The sequence below is a fragment of the Myotis lucifugus genome, unplaced genomic scaffold (assembly GCF_000147115.1).
Source record: "Myotis lucifugus unplaced genomic scaffold, Myoluc2.0 scaffold_722, whole genome shotgun sequence".
NCBI lineage: Eukaryota > Metazoa > Chordata > Mammalia > Chiroptera > Vespertilionidae > Myotis > Myotis lucifugus.
In genome coordinates, this window is record NW_005871770.1 from 188441 (window position 1) to 205348 (window position 16908).

Sequence of the window (16908 nt, forward strand, 5' to 3'; positions counted from 1 at the left end):
TTGCCCTCCCCTCCAGGCCTGATTACCCCTAACCGCCTCTGCCTCGGCCCCACCACCATGGCTTTGTCTGGAAGGTCTCCCAGTCTAATTAGCACATTACCCTTTTATTAGTATAGATAATTATTTTAATCCTAGAATCATAACTAGAGTGCCTTTTATACTGCATTTGGATTTCCCAAGTAGACTTCTAGAGCAATTCTATTGCATTTAAGCTTTCCGCCCTGATTCTTGCTTTTGCTATCATATGTACCTACATGAGATGTCCTGAAAGATAATCTTTACACATTTAAATTGTCTAAGTATTTTGACTCATTTGAATATGGCAAATTGTGGCACCATAGGGGATATCACTTGGGATTCTGTTAATTATCTTAAATATTGTGTGTGGTTTACTTCGTAACTTTTGCCTTCATGCTCTCAAGATAGGACCTGACAGGTATTTCTTTGTCATTTCTCTTTCAGGAGGTGGTAAAAGTCTGTGTTACCAGCTCCCTGCCTGTGTTTCTCCTGGGGTCACGATTGTCATTTCTCCCTTGAGGTCACTTATCGTAGATCAAGTCCAAAAGCTGACTTCATTGGATGTAAGTTAAAAAAATTCTACCAATTACAATAAAAATGCTCATAAAAATATAACTTAAAAATAATTATATTTTAGTACTCTGGGCTGCCTTTTTATTTAATAGTTTGTGAATTATAAGAATAAAGTACAGCTATTACATTAAGTTGTACATTTAAGCTCAAGTCTGAAAACTCTCATACAGATAACCTTCCATCTGATTTTATTCTAGGAGAATGTATTTTAGTAAGAACTTTTAACTTGTACTTTGCTGATATAAAAAATTTTTTATTTAATATGAAAGGAGGGTTTTTTTATTACTGCCAGATCAGCATAGTTCTTATCTTACTACCTTAACGTCTTAAAATGCATACACATGCACGTACCCACACGTGTGTCCTTTTTCCTCCTGGCTGAGATTACAATGGTATATGGATTCATTCTACTAAATCCTGCATATTGTGATCAAACAATTATTTTCAGGGTTATGAGCCACTACCTTTTTCTTTTTTTTTTTATGTTGGATTTCTTTTTCTTTTTTTATTTCAGAGAGGAAGGGAGAGGGAGAAAGAGAGATAGAAACATCAATGATGAGAATCATTGATCAGTTGCCTCTTGTACGCCCCCTACTGGGGATCCAGCCAGCAACCCGGGCATGTGCCCTTGACCAGAATTGAACCTGGGACCCTTCAGTCTGCAGGCTGACGCTCTATCCACTAAGCCAAACAGGCTAGGGCACCACTACCTTTTTCAACAAGACCGCTGGTTTGATTCTTCTTCCAAAGAATGTCTTAGTGCAGTGATGATAGCCGTTGTTAAGTCAGTCCTGATGTTATGGCCCTTGCATCACTGTTACCCATTAAAACCCTGAATACACATTTACCTAAAAAAGAATGTAGCTATACATGAGGACTATACTTTTGGATGCTGAATTCATATTTATATTACTTACAAACATGAAAAGCAAAGGAAGTAAAGGAAAGCGAAAAAAGAAAAAGTATTAATCAATGAAAAGAATATTTTAAATTGTAGTTAGTAAGGGTTTTTAAAAAATGTACTATGTGCTTATTGTTATTTTTATTACATTGAGATTATCTTTCCTCTGATAGGTTTGACATGTAACTTGTAAAATATTTATAAAAACTAAGGATAAATATAAGCTTAAATCAGATTAATGTGTAAAATTTACATTGTTTACTACTTTAATACTTAGATTCCAGCTACATATCTGACAGGTGATAAGACCGACTCAGAAGCTACAAGTATTTACCTCCAGTTATCAAAAAAAGACCCAATTATAAAACTTCTGTATGTTACTCCAGAGAAGGTTTGTATTTTATCATTATTTTAAAATATGAGAGAGCTGTGTTAGTAAAACAATTCAGTTCTCCCTCTTGAGTATGGAAAATCCAGCCTTTCCCTCCTCTGTTCCTCTCCTTTATTCCTCACATAGAATACTTCCTTCTCCTCATCCAGTGTGTGGAGGTTTTTTCCTTACACCAAGCAATTCTTGTGACACCGGCCGATTGTCCTATAATTTAACTCAGTTCTGACATTGCCCACCCAGGGATAGTGTCAGGTCCCACAGGTTAAGGGCTCAGTCCAACCCGATTGATTCCATCCAGGTCACCCATAACTTCTCTGATTTGGCTATAAATCAGAAGGTCTTATGACTCCCTTCCCAGTTCCCATTAATTTGCTATAGCAGCCCGTAGAACTCAGGGCAGTGCTTAAGTTCACCAGTTTACTAAAGGACATGATAAAAATACAGATGAACAGCCAGATGAAGAAAAATGCTGGGTGAGGTCTGGGGAGGTCCAGAGCACAGGAGCTTCTGTCCTCATGCAGTTGGGGGTGTCACCCTCCTGGTGCGGATGTGTTTGCCAACCCGGAAACTCTGAGTCCCATACTTTGGGGATTTGATTTAGGCTCCCCCATGCAAGCACGATCAATTATTAAATCTAGTTCTAGCCCCTCTCCCCCTGTCTGGAGGATGCGGGGTGGCGCTGCAAATTCCAAGGTTCTAATAATGGCTTGGTCTTGGTGGTGACCAGCCCCCACCCAGGATCCCCCCAGACTCGACTCTGGAGTAAAAAGATGCTCCTAGCGCTCTTATCACTTAGGAAATTGCAAGGATTTCAGGAGCTCTGTGCCAGACACTGGGGTGGAGACCAATATATTTTTTCTATTATCTCCTAAAAGCTCACTAGAATACATACATTTTTCAATTTTGACATATTTCTGGTATATAGTATAGTGCAAGAATTCCTGTATGACTTTCACCCAGAAACTCCAAATGTTAACTTTTACTGTGATTGCTTTATCATTCTATTTTTTTTAATATTTGAAAGTAAGTTGTAGACATGATATATCCTTTTAACCTTAAATACTTCGCCATGCATTTCATAAAAACAAGGAATTCTCTTGCATAACAGTATAATGATCAAAATCAGAAAGTTTTCATTGATACAACACTATTATTTAGTCTATGAACTTCAATTTCACTAGTTGTCCTAATAATGTCCATTATAGCAAAAGAAATTCCTAGAATATGCATTTAGTTGTCATGTCTCTTTAAATAATTTGTCTTTCATGATTTTGACAATTTTTAAAAAATATATTTTTATTAATTTCAGAGAGGAAGGGAGAAGGAGAGAGAGAGAGATAGAAACATCAATGATAAGAGAGAATCATTGATTGGCTGCCTCCTGCACGCTCTCCGCTAGGGATTGAGCCAGCAACCTGGGCATGTGCCCTTGACCAGAACTGAACCTGGGACCCTTTAGTCTGCAGGTTGATGCTTTATCCACTGAGCCAAACTGGCTAGGGCAATTTTGATACTTTTGAAGAGTGAAGGCCAGTTATTTTGAGAACTGTCCCTCAATTTAAGTTTATCTTATGTTTCCTAGTGATTAGATTCAAGTTATTCATCTTGGCAGGCACATCAGAAGTGGTGATAAGTTCTCAGTGCATCCTATCAGGAGGCATTTGATGTCAGTTTATTCTGTTATTGATGATGTTAGTTAACCTAGTCACCTAGGTAAGGTGGTGTCTGCCAGACTTCTTCACTGTAAAATTACTTTTTTCTCTTTTTTTGTCATAAATGTAAGTTTTTTTGGTTATTTTCTGCCTTTGTAATAGTAGATAATTGTTGTGGGATATTCTAAAACTGTGTAAATATCCTGTTATTCATCAGACTTTTACCTAATAGTTTTATCATGCATTGATGATTCCCCTTTAGTTATTACTATAATGGCTGCCAAATGATGATTTTTCTAATTAGTTGGCATTTTACTATAACAAATAGCTTTCCCTTTTACCTATATATTTACTTATATTAGTATGAAATTACGGAATTTTAACTTATATAGTAGGCTAGCATCTATTTTTGTTATATAATTTGATGTTCTAATTTGGCCAATGGGAGAGCTTCATCGAACTGGCCTCTGTGTCCTTTTGACATGCCTGTTAAGATGAGGGTGCCAGATGTCATTGCTTCTAGGCCCTGTCATGGACAGAGCTATGAAATATATACATACATACAATATGTATATATATATGTGTGTGTGTGTGTGTATTCCCCTCCCCAAGTAACAAGCATGCAGGTAACGCATCCATAGCACTGTTCCCAGTGTAAACATGGCCCTCAGGTATGCTGAGGTCCAAAGTTTTAGAACCACTGACCTGATACATAACTGTTTGCTAAACATCCTAAAATGTCTCTGCTATTTTCTATCACTTCTGCTAATTCTCTTCATAGCCTATATAATAAAGAGCTAATATGCTAATTAGACCTGATGGCTGAACGACCTTCCAGAATGACCAGTGGGCAGGGCGGGGGGTGGAGGCGGGGGCCGCCGGGCAGCTGGGGCTGTGAAGGCCTACTCTTGCACGAATTTCGTGTATTGGGCCTCTAGTAATGGAATAAGAACCAGTTCTCTCTGAAGGTTTTAATGGAGTTTAAGTTGCAGTGGAACTTAAAGACTACAGAATCCTTGAGGTGAGGTGATGTTTAAATCTTTTTAAATGTCTAATTAATCCGTTTCTGACCTAGGTCTGTGCAAGTAACAGGCTGATTTCTACCCTGGAGAATCTGTATGAGAGGAAGCTCTTGGCACGGTTTGTTATTGATGAAGCACATTGTGTCAGTCAGGTAAATACTATATTTTATGTCTTGAAATGTTGATAAATGTATACCACCAACAGTATATATATTTTCAGAACTAAAGAGAGAAAAAACATTGGGTGAATTATTCTATTTCACTGAAGAATATTCTATTTCACTGAGGTGGTCCTGAATGTGGTGAGCAGTATTTGCTTTGTATAAACGAAAGATTCAAATGGTCTGAAAAGCGGGTTTTTCTCTCAACTAGTGGGGACATGATTTTCGTCAGGATTACAAAAGAATGAATATGCTTCGCCAGAAGTTTCCCTCTGTTCCAGTGATGGCTCTCACTGCCACAGCTAATCCCAGGGTGCAGAAGGACATCCTCACTCAGCTGAAGATCCTCAGGCCTCAGGTGTAAGTTGTTGAAAGTCGTGCATTTCGAACCCTGGGGCAGTGGTTCTCAGTTTGCTACACATTATAATAATCTACGGAGCTTTGAAAATCCCAGTGCCCAGGTTGTGCCTGATGCCAATTAGCTCAGAATTTGGGGGCTGGAAACCAGTAGGTTTTTAAAAATCCTTAAGTGAACCATCCTTTTCTTGGGGTGGCGTTACTGTCCAATTAGGGTATAGTGAGGGCAGTACTGCTAACGCCTTTAAAAAAGAAAATCCCCAGGTGATTACAATATATAGCAAAATTTGGGAACCAGGGCCCTAAGGGCTTTTCTTCACTTACTGAAATGAAAACTTTCTCTTGTTACCTATTTTGTAGGTAGGGATAAAATTCATGCTGTTCCTGTTAGCCCTGGGATCGTCCCAGTAATAAATTAGCTTTTATTTACCTGATTTTGGCTCCCATACATCCTAGAATATACATCATGCAATGAACCAATGACCCTGCTTTGTCCTTTTTCTCTGGAGTCCCAGTGACGCCCAGAATGTTGAAAATAGTCCAGAAACTATGTATAACAGCTTTTTTAACTTTGTTTCCATCTCAACAGCAAAGGGCTTCTTATTGGCACCAAATCCATAATTATTCAGTAATAAAAACCACAACAGTAAAATGCCCCGCATATATAGGGTGTACTGGATTAGTTTGTATCTCTGCATGAGTTTGTAGACACAAGCGCATTCTCTGATAGGTTCATTCACTCAGCAAATAATTACTTAACAGCTATTGTGTACCAAGGTTACAATATTTCTTCCTTCCAATTTGTTAATGGGTGTTTGAGTTTGAGGAAAGCCTGAAGGAATGACTAATATATTGGGGTGATTTTTTTTTTAAGTGCACCTTTTGTTCATTTGGAAATAAAGAGAATAAGCTGGCTCTATCAATATGGTAAAAACAATAGCAGCATCTCTCAGTGGGTTATAAGAAGAACTGGAAGTGCCACATGAAGGATATGAGGGGTCATGAGATTAAGGTAGCTACAAAGACCTTTGCAGATTAAACTGGCGTGCGTTTGTTTTTGTTAATCCGCACCCGTGGATACATTGATTTTTAAAGGGAGTGGAAGGGAGGGTGGGGAGATAGAGAGAGAGAGAAACATCAATGTGGCTGGGATCGGGCCTGCAACCCACGTACATGCCCTTGACTGGGAATTGAACCTGGACCCTTTGATCCTTGGGCTGATGCTCTAAGCACTGACGCTCTAACGGCCAGGGCTAAACTGGCGTTCCTGAGTGCAAGAATTTCCAGGTACTCAGTTTTTTGTGTGTGATTTCACTTGCAGAGGGGAGTTTGTATAAAATTGGGGAGAAGTATATTTTGCTTCCATAATTGATAAACATTGCATGATAGTTAAGGTGTCATACTTTAGGTTTTAGTGAATAACCTACATACTAGAAATTCGCTTCTACAAGTACTGCATTGGTCTGTGAAAGCTTTTTCTTTTTTTAGATAGGCAATATTTTTAGCTTTTTTCCCTTCAATTTATGCGAGAAGCAATCTACTGTTCCTTTTGATCAGTAATATTTTCCAGATGCCCGACAGTTAAATCATATAAGTTCAGTTCAATTAGCCTTTTCTAATATATATATATATATATATATATATATATATATGAGAGAATCGTTGATCGGCTGCCTCCTGCACGCCCCTACTGGGGATCAAGCCTGCAATCCAGGCATGTGTCCTGACGGGAAGTCAAACTGTGACCTCCTGGTTCATAGGTCGACCCTCAACCACTGAGCCACACCGGCTGGGCTCAATTCACCTTTTGAATAACTTTTTGTTAGTATAGAATTTGTCGTTTTGCTTGAGTAAACATTGCACAAATATAGTTAGAAGCAGACACCTTTAATATCTTTTCCTAGTAGTGTGAGGAGATCTCCTTGCAAAAGCAATAGATTATACATTTCCTGAGTCTAGCATGTGGTGCCCGGTGCATAATTGGCACTTGTTAAGAATGAATAAATGAAACATATGGAGGAATTTGGGTAAATGTGGGTAAAATGTGAAAATTTGGGCAAGTCTGTTGACTCTTTAATATATTTGGTACTTCTATATTTGGGGAGGTTTAAATTTCTTAGTGGAAGTACAAAATTTTAATGAACACTTTCTGATACATTTTTTCCTGCTCTTCTTTTCTGCCAGTAAGCCCTTTGTTTGCATTCAATTTGCCCAACTGCTGATGTGTCATGACCCTGAAGAAGGCAGTTATCCTAAGGTTTGGAGCTATGGCTCCCATGCTCCTCTCCTTATGCTCATCTGTGATGTTATTCTTCCTCTTTGGGAAATACAAGGATGGATAATAAACTTTCCCTTTCCCTTAGGACCGAGAAATACGAACTGAGGAAGAGACAAACATATGGACAGTTAATACAACAATAATAATGTAATAATACAACAGTAATAACAGCTAACACTTTTACACATCTAGCCTCTACAGTGTGCAGGGTACTATTGTTGGCATTTTGTGTATTAACTCATCCACACAAAAGTCTTAGGAAGTAGATCCTCCCATTTTTCTCACTTTATGGATGAGGAAACAGGCACAGCAATTAAACAACTTGAACAAGGTCACATACCTAGCGAGCGCTGGAGTAAGGACTTAAACCCAAACAATCTGTTTTCAGCACCCTTTAAATTCTCTCCAAATTGCAGAATGAAGTCAGTGGTGATTAGAAGTGTAAATTATTACTGCAGGAACTCAGAAAGCCAAGATTAACTATAACCCAAAGTAACAACTATTAGTGAAGAGGGGTCAGACAGGGTTTTATAAAGGAAGTGGGTTTTGTAGGATGAGTGGTCTTTTAAAAATTTTAAACATCTTTATTGAGTTATAATGTCAATATCTAAAAATTCATCTATTTAAAGTATATAATTCTGTGATTTTTAAAATTTTTTATTTTTTTAGTTTATTCACAGGGTTGTGCAGTCCCACCACTATCTAATTTTAGCACATTTTTGTCTCCCTTAAAAGAAACTCCATACACATTAGCAGTTAATTGCCAGCATCCTCCACCTTCCCAGCTCTAGACAACCGCTTATCGGCTTTCTATCTCTAGATTTTTGCCTGTCCTGGACATTTCATTTAAATAGAATCATATACTCTGTTGCCTTTTGTGAGTGCCCTTTTTCACTTACCATCATGTTTTCAAGGTTCATCCATGTTGTAGCATGTATCAGTACTTCTTTCTTATTGACGACTGTCCCATTGTATGGATAATCTGCGTTTTATTTATTCATCATGGGGTGAATATTTGAGTTGTTTCCATTTTTTGGCTATTAGGAATAATGCTATGAGCATTTGTGTACAAGTTGTCATGTGGACATGTGTTTTTATTTCTCTGGGACATATATCTAGGGGAACAATTGTTGGGCCATATGGTAACCCTACATTTGACCTTTTAAAGAACTGCCAGGTTGGTTTTCAAGGCATCTGCACCATTTCACATTACCTTTAGCCGTGTGTGAGGGTGGCAGTTTTTCCACATCCACACCAACACTTGTTACTGTATGTCTTTTTTACTGTATTCATCCTACTGGATGTGAAGTGGCAAGTGAGTGGCATTTTAACAGAAGAAAAGTGAGAATTCAGGGCTGAAGTTTTTGGTGTGAAAATACAGGTCAGGCCCTGGCTGGTTTGGCTCAGTGGATAGAGCGTCGGCCTGTGGACTGAAGGGTCCAGGGTTTGATTCCAGTTGAGGGCACATGCCCGGGTTGCAGGCTCTATCCCCAGGGTGGGGGTGTGGGTGGCAGCCGATCAATGATTCTCTCTCATCATTGATGTTTCTATCTCTCTCTCCCTCTCCCTTCCTCTCTGAAACCAATAAAAATATGTATTTAAAGAAAAAAAGAAAATACAGGTCAGGCCCAAGGAATGGTGAATAATCCATAGGATAAGTGGAGAAATAAAGAGAAGGGATAACCCTGGAAAGGTTGCTTGAGGCCAGATCATAGAGGGTCTTGCATATCATACTGCTCAAGTATTGGATTTGTCTTATAAGCACATTCACCTGGGAGGTGGCTTGATTGGAGCTGTTTGGCTATTACGTTTTGGCTTTTTTGGTTAAAATGTTTTCCTCACCCTGACAGTCGATAGAAGATGGAGTGGAGGAACAGTTTAGAGGCAGGACAGCCCTTTAGGAACCCTAGTGCAGCCATTTAAGAGAGAGATGATGATAGTGGCAACAGCAGAAAAGGAAGGTGGGGACAGAGTCAAGAGATAAAACAGTAGAATCAACAAGACTGGCAGCTGATGGGGTAAGAAATATGGACATAGTGAAAGTTTATACCAGTTTCTGGTGCAGGTGGCTAGTTCCATTGATGATATTGGGAAATGGAACTAGCAGGAGGGTAGAAGATTAGAAGGAATGGATAAGGAATTTAATTTTAGATCTTGGTGTCTTTATACTTTCTTTGGACATGTGCCTCCTAAAAGAATTTTGAAAAGCTGTACCACTTGTACATTTTTAACCTGACATCTGAAATTTTTCAACATGAATTTAAATAAAGAAAATGTGGTCTATTTTAACATTTTAAAACAAAATTGTTACCTAAACTTTTAAAATGTATTCCGTAGAATATTAATATATGAGAGCAGTTCTGTACCTACATCATCCACTTGCAAAACACATTAAAATTTTTTTACCTCTTTAACAGATACTTTACATTTTTCCTTTTTCTCTTTGAGCACATATTTCTCTTTCAGTTTCCTATAGAATTTTATTCTAAGGCAATATATTTTTATGCATGAAGTCTCTTTTTTTAATATATTTTCATTGATTTCAGAGAGGAAAGGAGAGGGATAGAGAGCTAGAAACATCAATGATGAGAGAGAATCATTGATCGGCTGCCTCTTGCACGCCCCCCACTGGGGATTGAACCCTCAACCTGGGCATGTACCCTTGGCCGGAATCGAGCCCAGGACCCTTTGGTCCCCAGGTTGACACTCTATCCACTGAGCCAAACCAGCTAGGGCATGCATGAAGTCTTGTTGCTTATTGTATCATATGCAAAAAAAAAAAAAAAAGTTTATATATTAAGAATTGTTTTTAAATTTCTTATACCGAAATTTTTTTCCGAATTGAATTACTATGATTATTAGTAGCACATAACTGATCAGAATAGCTTACAAATATGTATATATTTTAAAGTTTAATGTATTTTAATAGCAAACTTACAGGAATAACACAGACCACATTTAAAACATCTGCTTGCCTGTAGGAAACTTAGAAAAGTAGAGTGAATGGATGGAATCTACTTTATCATAAAAATGCTACAAACACCATTTAGTTGCCATCAATGAGAAATTTACTTATTTTTTAAAAATCCAAATGTTGGCATTGTCCAGAAACATTTAACTAACAAAGTTGAACTGCTGAAACTTGTTCACTGAAACATTTTCACTTGCATGAATGCTTTATGTCCCAGCATTTACATTAAAAAAAAATCACACACAAATGAAAATGGAAAAATTGCCAATACCTGATTTCTGTCCCCTGTTTTCCACTTGCAGTCATATACTTAGGTACCTTTCAACCCCATGGAAAGCAAATATCTAACGTTCAGAGCTACCGATAACAGGAAGAGAATTTTTTTAAAAAAATGAAATATTTCCCATCATAGTGGGTTCTTAAGCACATTCTCCACATTGCAGTGTGTTGGGTGGGTGTCTCTTGGCATAATTGTTACACGTTTGGCATGGGTAGGTTGGTGTCTTCAAAAGGCCAACCAGATAGGCCTCGCGCCTCCTGCGAAGCACCAAATCGCTACATGCTGGAAGCGCACATCTGTTTTGAAGTCCTGAGCAATTTCTCACACCAGACGCTGAAAGGGAAGTTTGCGAATTAGAAGTTCAGCGGACTTCCGATAAGGTCTAATTTCACAGAGTGCCACAGTACCAGGCCTGTAACCATAAGGTTTCTTTACCCCTCCCGTCGAGGGCACACTCTTGCTAGTGGCTTTGGTAGCCAGTTGCTTCCATGGTATGTTACCACAGGTGATTTGTGGGCATTCCGCTTTGTGAGAGCCCTGGTATAGAGAACTCCTTACTTGGACTGGAGTTCAAGAGAACTCCCCCTTCTCCTCGGACTGGAGCCCTAGTGCTAGAGGCTGGCTGGCATTTATGATGGCAGCGTGGCGATGGCTGTGAGCACAGTTCAAATATATTTTTAAAATTTCTTAAGCATAAATTTTGATGGAGAATGTGTAACTTTAAATAAAGATAGGACTTTTCCCCCTCCCAATTAGTTCATATATCTGTGGATGAATTCAGTTGGCTCAAATCTATAATAATAAAAGGGTAATATGCTAATTAGACCAGATGGCCAAACAACCTTCTGGATGACATTCCAGACGACCTTCTGGACAAAGCCGGGGCTGCGAGGGCCCTGGGGCAAGGCAGCAGCCGCCTCAGCCCTCAGAGCCCCTTGTACGAATTTTGTGCATTGGGCCTCTAGTTTATTTATATAATTGATTTCAGAGAGGAAGGAAGAGTGAGAGAGAGAGAGAGAGAGAGAGAAACATCAATGATGAGAGAGGATCATTGATTGGCTGCCTCCTACAAGTCCCACACTGAGGACTGAACCCGCAACCTGGGCATGTACTCTGACAGGGAACTGAACATAGGTCGATGCTCAACTACTGAGCCATGCTGGCCGGGTGGCTTAAATTTCTTTTATAAATGTAAGCATTGAGAAACATTGCTTGCAAAAACGTGGATGGGAAGGGAAAGCATTTTATTGTAGTAATAACACTCAATTATTTGAATTCCTTCTGACACATATGCCAAAATTACATAATGATCTGTCATGAGAAATTATTTTTAATGATATTTCAACCGACAACTCAATTAAGTCCTCCAAATTTTGTTGAAAGCAAAGATTTATAAACCATGTGACTGGCAAAAATAAGTCAGATCATTAGTTACTCACTTTACTTTTTCTGGGAAATATACCCTAAAAAATGCCTTACCAAGACTTACCCAATGACTATTAGATATTGTTGCTGTTTCACATAAATGAACCTTATATCCAATATATTCTGAAGACCTTTCCTAATCTATTTTTGACATATTTTTTTATTCTGTGATAGGCTTTTAAATTAGTTTTGTCAAAACTTTGTGGCTACTGATTAGCTCTTTCAAATAATGGGAAATGACTACCATGTAACCTAATTGGCAAATCCAGTTTTCATTGCCAAACCAATCAGCCGAATGAGACTTATTTTCTTATATATAAAAAAAGAAAATTTTGACTGTTTATAATTCACATAAACTAGTACATATCCTCATGACAAGTATTTCAGTTCCAAAAGCAACACGAGCTGAGCACTAATTGATTCCATTTCCTAACACATCACTTAAAATCACATGAGTTTGACACCCTGGACCCGATAATATTTTTTTATTTTAATGGCAACAACCCCCTTAGTGAAATACAATGAAATCCAAACTTCTTTTTTAAAAATCATATCTCTATTAAGATATAATTGACACACCATAAAATTCACCCATTTAAAGGTTAGAATTTAGTTGGGTTTTTTGAATTTTCACAGAATTGTTCAACCATCCCCCAAATCTAAGTTTAGAACGTTTTCATCATCCAAAGAAGAAACCTCGGTCTTATAAGCAGTCACTCCCCATCACTCAGCATAATGTTTTCAAGGGACTTCCATGTTGTAGCCTGTATCAGTACTTCATTCATTTTTATGGCTGAATAATCTTCCATTTTGGGGGCATTCCACATTTCAGTTACCCATTTATCATTTGATGAGAACTGCCTCTAACTACAATATCTGGTAATTCCAAACATGCTGCTTTCCAGCAGGCCGAGTCAGATTTGTTCTATGTAATAAAATCAGAGAGACTTATCTTTTTCATTTTAACAAATTGTGGGAATGCTGCTTTTAGTTAGCGGCCCATCTGCTGGATTTTAGCAGTCTATTTGCTGTAGAGATACTTGTTTTGGTTTTAATTGGATTTGAGATCTACAGCTTTCTGTCCTAATATGATGTCATTTTCTTATTTTTAGTAAAAGTAGTCTGTTTGACTAAATTAGTAAACATTTCTCAATTATGCCACAAATAAAAATTTCAGATTTTATGCCAAATGTTTGTAATATATCAGCTTTATTGAGATATAATGCACATACCATACAGTTCACGTATTTAAAGTGTATCATTCAGTGGTTTTTAGTAGAGTTGTACAGCCATCTCCACAATCAATTTTAGAATGTTTTCCTCACCCTGCAAAAGCACTCATATCCATTAGTAGTCAATCCCACTTTGAAACATCAATGATGACAGAGGATCATTGATTGGCTGCCTCCTGTCTTTAAAAGCGTAATATGCAAATCAACCGGATGGCAGAACAACCAGTGGCAATGACGTACACTGACCACCAGGGGGTCCACCCCCAGCCTGGGAGCCAAACCGGCTAGGGCACCACATCAATTTTAGAATGTTTTCCTCACCCTGCAAAAGCACCCATATCCATTAGTAGTCAATCCCACTTTCCCTCACACACCCTAGCAGCCCGAGGCAACCACCAATCTACCTTCTGTCTTTAGATCTGCCTGTTCTGGATCGCTATATATATAAAAGTGTAATATGCAAATCAACCGGATGGTGGAACAACCATTTGGCAATGACGTGCATTGACCACCATGGGGTCTGCCCCCAGCCTGGGAACCGGGGGTATGTGGTGGCAGATGTGGCAGGCAGCAGGGAAGATCGGCCCTGATCGTGCGCTGGGCCTCTAGTCTCATTTAAAGAGAATCATCCAATATGGCTTCTTTCACTTAGCATAATGTTTTCAAAGTTTATTGCTGAAGAATATTCCGTTGTTATAGGTATATCACATTTTATTTATTCATTGGTCAACACTGGGATTGTTTACCTTTTTTGGCTGTTATGAGTAATGCTGTTAGGAGCATTCACATACAAGTTCTTATGCGGCCCTGTGTTTTCCTGACTCTTGGATATAGACCGAGGAATGGAATTGTTGGGTTTTGTGCTAACTCTATTTTTTACCTTTTGAGAACCGCCAGGCTATTTTCCAAAGTGCCTGCCCATTTTACATTCCCACCAGCATTGCTACTGTCTTTCTTTTTTGACTCAGATTTTTTAAAATATGTTTTTATTGATTTCATAGAGAGGAAGGGAGAAGAGAGACAGATAGAAACATCAATGATGAGAGAGAATCATTGATTGGCTGCCTCCTGCTACTGTGCATCAAGCCTTCAACTTGGCATGTGCCCTAACCAGGAATCGAACCAACGACCTCTTGGTTCCTGGGTTGACACTCAACCACTGAGCCATACTGACCAGGCTCAGCTTTCTTTAATGCATGAAACATTGTTCTAATAAAGTGTGGTGTAAAATGTAGGAAAAGGCAAAGAGGGCATTCTTTTTTATTAAAATATGTTTTTATTGATTTTTAGAGAGAGAGGAAGGGAGAGGGGGAGAGAGAAACATTGATGAAAGAGGTACATTGATTGGCTGCCTACACAACCCCCACTGGGGATTGAGCCAGCAACCTGGGTGTGTGCCCTGGCCGGGAATCAAACCAGTGACCTCCTGGTGCATGGGATAATGCTCAAACCACTAAGCAATACTGGCCAGGCCTGAGCAATTTTTTTTAATGCCAGAATTTATCATAATTGCAGTTCCTTTTGCTGTGGCAGTGGCTGTAAGTAATGAACTGAGAACAATCAAAATAGTCCTTGAATATATCAGACTTTTATCTGCCCCCTTCTTCGCCACAATCTGCTTGCTACACATGCTTCTGCCATTTCAAGCACTAAAAGAAAGCTCTGGGTGTCTTGTACAAGTGATATAAGAGGGCTGGTTTTGACTCAGAGTAATGCATTCTCTGACAGTTTTCAGGGATGAAGGAAGAAGCACGGTCATAAAGTAAAAATCATCTTCACTCCCACCACCTTCCTCTGTATCTGAAACCAGAACATTCCACTAGAGACTGAAATGCCTCATTCCTGATGTCAGACCCTGCCCTTAACAGAAATATGTAAAACACTTAACAAACACGAAGCTTCACCAGCGGTTTCAGTTTCTTTGACTAAAGAAAGTTTTACCTATACCCATACTAGACTTGTTTTTTTTAATGTCCTGGAAGTTTTTGCATCTGGAAGAGTGCAGGGTAGTAAAGTTCAGAATGAGTCAAAAGTAGGGTTCGGCCGAAACCGGTTTGGCTCAGTGGCCAGAGCGTCGGCCTGCGGACTGAAAGGTCCCAGGTTCAATTCCGGTCAAGGGCATGTACCTGGGTTGCGGGCACATCCCCAGTAGGAGATGTGCAGGAGGCGGCTGATCGATGTTTCTCTCTCATCAATGTTTCTAACTCTCTATCTCTCTCCCTTCCTCTCTGTAAAAAATCAATAAAATATATTTTTTAAAAAAAAAGTAGGGTTCGTTTGTTTGTTTTTAGAAAGTGGGAGGACAATTGTGAAAGGGAAAAAATGGGGCAGGAGAAACCAGCAGGATGCCTGGACTGCAGGTGCATTCTCAGATCAGTCTTTTAGCAAAAGTTACATGTGAAAATGGAGAATGGAGGACCTGGAAATTGATTCCTTTAAAATTGTCTTTGCTCTTGTGCTTTTAGAAAGTCTTTGTGACCCCCTAGGGGGCACGCATGCACAGTTTTAGACCACCTATGTGAAAAGAAGTTGGATTGTGGGCTGGAAATCTGAAAAGAGGTCTGAGCTGGAAGCAAAAGTTGGGACTCGTGGGAATGGTAAAGGGTGTCCCAAAATTCACGCAAGATTTGAATTTTGCGTGAGCATTAACAACAACAAAAAATAAAAGCCTAATTTTACTTGGTTTATTGAATCAGATTCTAATATCTGTTGCCCTGTGATTTCAATCCCTTCAATTTCATAAGCATTACCAAGTACCAATTATGGCCCAGGAGCTGGGGCAGTGAAGACCAGTGAAGACCACGGCTTTGCGTATGTGCCAGCAAAGCCGTGGAGGCCATTTACCCGATGTGCTATTCCATACATAACCCTATACTGTATACTTTATGAATCGATAAAAAATTTACAATGTTTAATTATAAACCTGTGTTTTCTATCAAAATTACTTCTTGCGTGAATTTTGGGACACCCTTTATTTGGATGCAGTTTAAAGAAAGTGTGGTCCCTGAAGAAGATGATGTAGGGGAAGAAGAGAAGAGCCTAGCATTGCGGGGGTGATTGTCACTTAGGGAGTGAGCGAAGGAAGAAAAGATGGAGGTGGGGAGATCAGAGAGGTGAAGGGAATGCAAAACTCTGAGAGCTAATGGGTTTTCAGCAAGGATAGCCAACGTGGCGTGACTGGGAGGTCAGAGAGGATTTGGTCTGAGAAACCAATGCAAAAAGCAAATGTAGGTGAAGGTTACTACTGCCTCCTGCGTGGCCTTCTTACCTGTACAGCAGTCACTTCAGGAGCGTGGCTGCCCTCCACAGCAAGGCATTCTTTAGTCCTAAAACTAAACACATTTATCCTACCAGTGGCAACAAAACCTGGACCCAGCTAGCTTGGATTTAGATACAAAAACAGAGCCAGTGGTTGCCTCCCTCTGATCTCCACACCCTTGTAATAGCAGCCTCCTCACCATCAGCCCAGGCACGGGGAGGTCTTTGTGCTCTAAATTTAACTTGTTCTTCCTGCGGAGAAGTTGGAACCTGGGGCAGTGGAGGGTCCCTGCAGGCCAAGGATCCTGTAACAGTTCTTTAGCTGTAAAAGCTTTGATAAGACAATTTCCGTTGAATGGTAACGGGAAAGCCAGAATGGAAGTGATGAG

The 16908-nt window shown here is 39.3% G+C and overlaps 1 protein-coding gene and 1 non-coding gene across 6 annotated transcripts in view; both read left to right on the plus strand.

Moving 5' to 3' along the window:
• The window catches only part of BLM (Bloom syndrome RecQ like helicase), a 74157-nt gene that overhangs the window by 26017 nt on the left and 31232 nt on the right, over positions 1-16908 (plus strand). For all 5 annotated transcript variants that reach the window (XR_002826955.1, XR_002826957.1, XR_002826956.1 and 2 more), the window contains 4 exons: positions 463-581; positions 1770-1883; positions 4611-4709; positions 4930-5078. Coding sequence is in view for 2 of the 5 variants with exons in the window: in XM_006105760.3 (XP_006105822.1) it covers positions 463-581; positions 1770-1883; positions 4611-4709; positions 4930-5078 (481 nt within the window). In the remaining 3 variants the exon portion in view is untranslated. The remainder of the gene's footprint in view (positions 1-462; positions 582-1769; positions 1884-4610; positions 4710-4929; positions 5079-16908) is intronic.
• On the plus strand, positions 5252-5371 carry LOC111823841. The gene has a single exon (XR_002826959.1). It is a non-coding gene; the product is annotated as a U4atac minor spliceosomal RNA (small nuclear RNA).